Source organism: Pecten maximus, chromosome 3, assembly GCF_902652985.1.
Source record: "Pecten maximus chromosome 3, xPecMax1.1, whole genome shotgun sequence".
Taxonomy (NCBI): Eukaryota; Metazoa; Mollusca; class Bivalvia; order Pectinida; family Pectinidae; genus Pecten; species Pecten maximus.
In genome coordinates, this window is record NC_047017.1 from 11,223,295 (window position 1) to 11,232,421 (window position 9,127).

Sequence of the window (9,127 nt, forward strand, 5' to 3'; positions counted from 1 at the left end):
TACTATATATATTGTCGTAAAGGCACCAAAAACATGATTATATAACATATACCAGTAAACATGAGATACATCGATACTACTTAACACATTTACATGCATAGTGTCGAAACCACACTGCTCTCCTAAAACGTAACCTCAGTACCATCACAAAAGCTTCTGGATAAATATTGTTTACTGCTTAAGCGGCATTAACATAAAACCATTACTTGAATTATATTGCGCAACTTTTAATTACTTCCTAAGATGCAGAAACCCATTCTACAAACATGTAATACAAGATATATTTGAAAAAAAAATGCTCGCATCATACCATGCATAGCAAATTTAGCATATAGGTATTGATACTGTCCGTGAGTATTAGCACATTCAGCAGGGAATGGAATTAAATACTATCGACAGTTATGTCACCGAAACATTCCCTCTACCCCAGTTACCGATTCCCGGCGCTTATTAATCCGCTGAGCCTATTTTTTTCACTGCTTTTACGCTAATTTTTACAAAGGGATCGCGAGATGTAAATATACAAAATTAGTAAACAAAAATCAAATCCTATATCGAACGTTAACGTTCCGGTTTACGCTGTTTTCTGTTTCACAATTTACATTTAACCAGTCTCCTGATTTAACTGTATTATTTATGCAGTCATGCAAAAAGTAAATGTAACTTGGGGGAAAAAAGTACACGGTATCAGAGATCTGTATATATGTCTCTGACGGTATACATGTAATGCAACATATCACGTGTTACGTCATACATATTTGGGTAAGTTTCTGTTTTTGGTAGAAACATACCGGCTTGTCCAGAGTGCGAAAACTAGCTCTGGACGACAGACGGACGGTTTCTGGCTTAGTGTAGGCAAGGTATATGGCATATAACGTTAGGCCTACATTGCTCCGTTTAAATCTTGGCTAACCATTAATCTGGTTCAATATGCCGAGAAACTTTTGCACGTGCGCCATAACAGTCGACACAATAAAGTCAGATTATAAAACGGCTGATCATGAACGGCCTCTTATAAAAGTTATAGGCCTAGCCTTTGTATGCGTCAAAGTCCGAAACTACGGTTTTCTAAGTGGGCACGAGCTTTTGAGTCACGTTGTAACCTGAATAATATCAACGTTATCACACGAACGATTTGTCGTTGGACACTTAAACGGTGTTAACTATTTACGTTACATCATACGATATCGGCCGATTTTGCCATAGTAGCGGGAAGCTAACTTGTTGACAGCTGAAAATTAACAAAAATGTCTTTATTACAAACACTTATCTTATGTATATTCATCCATTGTTTTGTCGGAAAGGCAACGGCATCGCCATGGAAACCATGTTCAATGCAAATGGCAGGTAAGATTTGGTTTGTATAATGTCGCGGTACTGTCAATATACAAACGCACCCCAGCATGACCGGGGCATCTAAGGGTGGAGCTGGTCTAGTGATACATCATGTAGCTTTGCTCCTTCCCCTGATAATATTAGTGTACTTGTCCTAGCTGATTTTAAGAGATATATCACGTTACATTCGAATTCCTTTTTTTATAGTAAATACCCTTATTTTTTTTATATGGTACTACATCTCAGTTTACAGTCGGAACTTCAAACGCCCGTGGCTGTGGTTCTACTGAAGGATCACAGGTGCCTGACTCGTTTTATAAAATAATAACATATAAGAGTACATATAAATGAGTCATTTATATGTACTCTTATATGTTATTATTTTATAAAACGAGTCAGGCACCTCATTTATATGTACTCTTATATGTTATTATTTTATAAAACGAGTCAGGCACCTGTGGAAGGATATAAAATCATATTGTAAAATGTTCAAATAAAACGCACAGAAAGGGTGTATGAAATGTCAAGAAAATCTGTTGAATAAAATAGTCGTAGAAACTCATTATAAATTTGTCAAAATGCATGAAATATTTCTTAGAAAAAGTATGTCTCAATATATTTTGCACCTCTCTGTGTATGTGCACAGCTTCCGTGTGAGTAGAAAATGACAAAAAAAAAAACGTGAATCATATATAGTAATGATACGTGTTCAGTGAATGAACATTAATAAAGGTAAAATAAGACAATTGAATTTTTGATCAATCAGAGCATTATCATAATTAAAAGTGATTTAACAATCAGAACATATTAAAAAGTATTTTTTTAGGTGATTTAATAGGTCAAAAACATAATTTTATTTAGTTATAAGTAGTGAAATGGAGAGCATCGATTTGCTGAGATAAACCATGCAATTATCAATATAATTCTTTCTTTCAGCAAAAATCAGCAAAGTAGCAGTGGCCGGCTGTAATATGGATGGTGCTATATGTGATCTTAAGAGGGGCAGCAATGCATCACTTTCTGTTACATTTACTCAGAGTAAGTTAAATGAATTCTTGTCTACATAAAGTATTCAATGTTTAGTGTAAAATTTAAAAAAATAAATAAATAAAAAAGGATTAATTAAAAAAATTTGTCCTGTTTGCCTTTCTGGTTACTCGCAAACAAAATACAGGTATAGGAACTCTACCAAGTCTCTGTGATTTCAGTGTATTAATTTATACAAAATTCCTGTGATTAAATTAATTTTAACCCACTGTCATGACAGTGACTTGTACTCATTCCCAGTGATTAAGTTGAATCATACCAAGTTCCTGTCATGACAGTGAATTGTACCCAGTGATTAAGTTCAATCATACACTAAGTTCATGTCATGACGGTGAATTGTACCCAGTGATTAAGTTGAATCATACCAAGTTCCTGTCATGACAGTGAATTGTACCCAGTGATTAAGTTGAATCATACCAAGTTCCTGTCATGACAGTGAATTGTACCCAGTGATTAAGTTGAATCATACACTAAGTTCCTGTCATGACAGTGAATTGTACCCAGTGATTAAGTTGAATCATAACTAAGTTCCTGTCATGACAGTGAATTGTACCCAGTGATTAAGTTGAATCACACCAAGTTCATGTCATGACGGTGAATTGTACCCAGTGATTAAGTTGAATCATACCAAGTTCCTGTCATGACAGTGAATTGTACCCAGTGATTAAGTTGAATCATACCAAGTTCCTGTCATGACAGTGAATTGTACCCAGTGATTAAGTTGAATCATACACTAAGTTCCTGTCATGACAGTGAATTGTACCCAGTGATTAAGTTGAATCATACCAAGTTCATGTCATGACGGTGAATTGTACCCAGTGATTAAGTTGAATCATACCAAGTTCCTGTCAGGACAGTGAATTGTACCCAGTGAATAAGTTGAATCATACCAAGTTCCTGTCATGACAGTGAATTGTACCCAGTGATTAAGTTGAATCATACACTAAGTTCCTGTCATGACAGTGAATTGTACCCAGTGATTAAGTTGAATCATACCAAGTTCCTGTCATGACAGTGAATTGTACCCAGTGATTAAGTTGAATCATACACTAAGTTCCTGTCATGACGGTGAATTGTTCCCAGTGATTAAGTTGAATCATACCAAGTTCCTGTCAGGACAGTGAATTGTACCCAGTGATTAAGTTGAATCATACCAAGTTCCTGTCAGGACAGTGAATTGTACCCAGTGATTAAGTTGAATCATACCAAGTTCATGTCATGACGGTGAATTGTACCCAGTGATTAAGTTGAATCATACCAAGTTCCTGTCATGACAGTGAATTGTACCCAGTGATTAAGTTGAATCATACCAAGTTCCTGTCATGACAGTGAATTGTACCCAGTGATTAAGTTGAATCATGCACTAAGTTCCTGTCATGACAGTGAATTGTACCCAGTGATTAAGTTGAATCATACCAAGTTCATGTCATGACGGTGAATTGTACCCAGTGATTAAGTTGAATCATACCAAGTTCCTGTCAGGACAGTGAATTGTACCCAGTGATTAAGTTGAATCATACCAAGTTCCTGTCATGACAGTGAATTGTACCCAGTGATTAAGTTGAATCATACACTAAGTTCCTGTCATGACGGTGAATTGTACCCAGTGATTAAGTTGAATCATACACAAGTTCCTGTCATGACAGTGAATTGTACCCAGTCCCAGTGATTATCTCTGACTTACTTTATTTGTATTACACTTTGCAGATACAGAAGAAAATAAAGCTGTTGCCAAGGTACATGGTTTGATTGCTGGTGTGCCCATCCCATATCCGGTGAACAATCCGGATGCCTGCATCTATTCTAAGAGTGGAATTAATTGTCCTTTAAAGCCTGGTACTCAGTATGTTTACCATCATCTGGTACCTGTGAAAGCTGCTTATCCCAAGGTATGTGAAACATGCTCAGATTATTCCAACTGAACTGTTAGGAGCTTTAAACATGTTGCAAAATCAGCAATATTTTGTAAATTAAAGTCTAAAGGGTCGGTACTAGGTATATGTGCCTCAAGGACAGTATTTCTGGTTGTATCATTTGTACTGATACCTTCAAACTAAGTTAAATTGTACTGTTAACACTAAAGTATTAATAATTTCATTCAAGTACTTCAAAAACACATCTGCTTAAAATCCAAATTTTATTGGAGCCAGTGGTGTAATACATACAAGGACATTTGAACTCTCTGGTCAAAAACATGATAATTAAGGTCAAGTTAAAAGATACCTATATATAAAGGTACACATCAAGCAAGTTCTCAATATGTGAAGAGATTTCATTTTATGTATTTCTCTGTTACTATGACAAGTTTTGAGTGTTTTTGATGCATAATTATCATTTTGCACCATGCTTACATCTTTTCTTAAGGTCTGCATTTCCAGTCTGTCAACTAAATCAGGCTATCATTATGACACCTGTATTCTTAAATTTTTAGGTCACAGAAGACAAAGTCTCAAGTGACCTATTGTAATTGCCTTTTGTCCTTTTGTTGTGCATAGTCTGTCAGTAAACAATTTCAGTGAACAATTTACGTTTTCCACTTCTTCTCAAAGAGGCCCAGGTTCATGATATTGAATCAGTAGCATGCTGGAATAAAAGGCTACCAAATTTATTCAAATGAATGACCTTGATCTAATTTCAAGGTCACAGGGCTGAGATGTGTTTAAAAGCAAAATACATCTGCCAGTGTACATATTGGAAGTCAGGTGACTGTTTAGGCCCCTGGGCCTCTTGTATTAGTGTTTGATGTAATATGTTAATCAGTACACTTATTTGCTTACAAAAACAGCAGAAAAACATATTTAATAGATACTTTCAGGGAGAAGTCTCTATCCATAATTAGTTAAAAAAAAACAAAAAAAACCCATTATATTATACGGTACATGTATTTAGGATTTGAGTGCTTTTTGTATTTCTCACATTATGTGTCTTGAAGCTCTCACATCTGCATTTAACTGATCAAATACGCTACACTGAATCACACCTTTCTTTGGTTAAGCCGAACTAATGGATTACCAGTTCAGGCTTTCAGTTCTTAATTTGCTTTTGTTTTTTTTTTCTAATTTCAGATAGGGGTTCTTGTGGAATGGAACCTGGTGGGGAACGAAGGATCAATCTTTTGTTTAATGTTGAATGCTCAAATCGTAGATTAATGCTGATGAAATAGTCATCTGATCCAGCATTTTCATGTTTCAAAACATGATAGTATCCAAAGGGGGTTACTCTTCACAGAAATCGTTCTTATTCTTCATGCATGTCAGTCTCTGAAACCTCTCTCATTCCTCATCATGTCTGGGTACAGATCATAGAGTAATCCCCCCTTTGAGTACTGATACATACTGACATGCTGATGTAGTCTGGAGCCATGTTGATCTGTGACTCGAGGGAAATGACTGATTAACATGATGAAATATAAAGGGGAAATAACTCTGCTTTATGTTCGTTTACATAATCAGGCCAGGATCAAGCTTTGAATTGTTTTTGCGGTCTTATGAGGGACGACTTCTCAAATCTGAGATAAATTTAAACCCGATTCGTCGGATGTACCAAATCAGGATTTAGGGGAAATTTTGATGATTTTCTGGGTTACTCTGTGTAATCTGGGGTGATTGGCACCCATGATACATGTAATTTTATACTTCATTCTAAATAAGATTACAAAAATAAACAACTATTTTCTAATATATATACAAAGTGTATACCATTCCGAAAGTTTTGATTAGGTAGAAGAAAATCTGGTTTGGGTGATTCGCTTTGGGTACTATCTTGTTTTTATTCCTATGGGTATACGTGTACACATGTATGTATATGTGTCATTGTGTGTGTGGGAGTTGGGAAAGAAAGGGACCTATGAGATGATGAGTCATGATGAACGCTGAACAAGGCTCCAAAATGACCTGATGTATGTTTACATTTGAACTGAAATATATATATATGATCAGATGACAACATAATGTAACAAGATTTTATGAGAGATGTACATTTAATATCTGAAGTGGTAGATAAAGGGCCTTAATGGTATCTCCTTTGTTGAGTGAATGAAGTATGGATGAGAGAGATAACTCCTAAATGTGTTTAGTTGTTTTTTCATTTAAATGTTTATCACACCAAAAATCTCCACAATATTGGTTTTTACTTAAGATCAGAATTATTGTTAGTTTTTCCATATTTAATGTTTTTGAAAGGTAAACATGGACATTGTTTGTCATAATTGTTAATATTCAAAAACACTATGTGAAAAAACTCAGCTAAACAAAGTACAACATAATGACATGTTTATACAAACTATATCGGTCAACTAGTCCGATATAATACCAAGTAAGATTAGATACAGACCTATATCAATGGCATTATTGGGAACTTTTTATTATCTCTTGCACTTGTAAGTTTTCCAAAATATCAATATTTAAATATCACAACATTGTTGTTTACAAATCTGTTTATTTTTCAACATCAGCATGTTTTTGACCATATATGTTTGAATTTGTGGATGAAGTATACTTATAGGGATATACAGTATATATATATTGTATGCTGCATATCCTGAACCATTTGAAGAATTTGTTGTTATACCTAATAAGTAAATACAATTGTAGTGAACTTTGGAGGAGTTGAGATTGGCCCAAATTCCCAATTCTGGTCTATAGATATGAACTGTATGGACCATTGGTCGGGTTATAGAAGGTGACTACTTTTTGTTTGTAGACCATTTACCATGTTAAAATTTTGTATAGATGGTTATCAGTGTTAATATGATTTTGATATAATTGATGTTCTGAAACAAAGATGGACTTTTTTAGACACTAATACTCAAAGAATGTATGACAGGTTTTAAGACTTTCATCAACTTTACTAACTGTGACTCTCAAGTAACACTTTTAAAAAATTGGTTTCTTGCCATACTTATGGATATCTTAAGTTGAAAACCTTTATTGATTGTGTAAAGTGTTATTATATCTGAAAAAATATGTACAGTTGTATAAAATAATATGAGTTATGGAATCCTAAGATCTGAATATATGCTTTTCCTTTATAAGATTTACATCACCAGTACAAACATATACATACACACTGTACTTTTAGAGATTAATAAAAAGTAATACCTGTACATTGTAAATCAAGGCCTCAAAACTGCTCGCTACAAAATTATTCAGATTTAAGAGAAAGTTTATGATTACAATCAATACATTTTTTACAGTGTTCAAATTTTGAAATGTGCATATACATGTTGCATAATATGCTTGAACTTGTTTGAATTAAATATTTAAAAAAAAATACTGTGCTGAAAATAGTGCTTTTCATGTATACATAAAAATATATTGTTTTTGTTTTGTGTTTCTAATTGAGTACACTGTCTTATTGGGGACGGATGTGATCAAACTTGTACAATGTATATGTTATTTATGAAGAACAATTACATGTTTTGTCCAAAATAACATGGGTTTGATGAGTTTATAACCATGTACTGTTACAGTAGTGATTGGGTAAATCACAATCGACCAAACTAGAAGTGCCCAGTCAGACTTTCTATGTGACCCTGTGACTAGCCACTTCTTGTTTGTGAGTCATTTTTCGTTTTCTTTGAGAACACATCAAATTTATTGTTATTTGTAAGACTGCATTTCATTTGAGAATATATTATTGTTTGCAAGTTCCAATGTATAGATCTGTCACCAGTTATATTCCAATGTATAGATCTGTCACCAGTTATATTCTAATTAATAGATCTCTCAACTGCAATATTCCTATGTATAGATCTGTGTACAGTTGGTACAAAGTAGGATATTTTGTTATTGTGTTTTTGACAAACCATCATCACTGATATTGACCATGTAGACATTATTCTTTGATTTGAAATCTGTCCATCCTTTTTGAGGTAAAGATTATTAGCAATTGACCTAGTGCCTATTTGGCTGGGTGAAAATTTCTTTAGGAGTGGTAAATTTATATATTAAAGAAAATGTGTCTAAACCTACCAACAAAAAGCTATTGTAATCTCACAGATTTTGAAGGATTCTATTTTTAAAACATTGAAATGTCAATCAGTTACTTTTGTATATGACACTGGTATGAGAATAAACCATATTTTGTAACAAAATATTTTGCTTGTTTTTCATCGAGTCATTTGACTGTTTTGGTTCGGGTTGACCAAGTATAGCCACAGTGTTTCATCTGTCGTTGTCTTCAATTTTTTATATTATGAACTTTTCACGTTTCCCTATGGGGTTTTGTTGAACCTAAACTAGAAGTTTCTGTAAAAGGCCTAGAGGGCCTGCATCGCTCACCTGGATATTACAGTAATTATACTCTCTTTCAGGGGTTATAAATTGTATCTTTGCCCTGACGAGCCGTAACTGGCGAAACCGGTCGGCAAGAAATAAAAGTTTAATAATCGATTCAAGTTTTGAAGCTGTTGAATGTTGAGAAACACTCCTTTTTATATATTTGTCATTGGAACCTCTGAGTGACTCCCGGCATACCTGGCGGTATCCTTTCATCAGCGAATCAACTACTATTGGATCCTACTTATCTTGAGGACCGGCGTTGGCTCTACCCCCCTGTTTTAGTTTTACTCTCTTTCAAGTTACATTACAAACATTTTCCTTCTCTTGAGCTGCATCTGCCAACAACGGTAAAACTACAGGTGGACCAAATCCTGTCATTCTTAAAAAAAACAAGGAACTTTAAAAAATTTTCTTTGCAATATTTCCCCGACCCAAAGAAAGCCACATCTTGTTTATTCAACATT

At 34.4% G+C, this 9,127-nt stretch overlaps 1 protein-coding gene across 1 annotated transcript; it reads left to right on the forward strand.

The window, feature by feature from the left end:
- Nucleotides 1–1,154: 1,154 nt before the first annotated feature.
- LOC117323199 (NPC intracellular cholesterol transporter 2 homolog a-like) lies at nt 1,155–8,476 on the forward strand. The gene is made up of 4 exons (XM_033878256.1): nt 1,155–1,347; nt 2,272–2,373; nt 4,090–4,271; nt 5,448–8,476. The coding sequence occupies exons 1-4, from the start codon at nt 1,248–1,250 to the stop codon at nt 5,529–5,531; spliced, it is 468 nt and encodes a 155-aa protein (XP_033734147.1). The 5' UTR covers nt 1,155–1,247; the 3' UTR covers nt 5,532–8,476.
- Nucleotides 8,477–9,127: the final 651 nt, after the last annotated feature.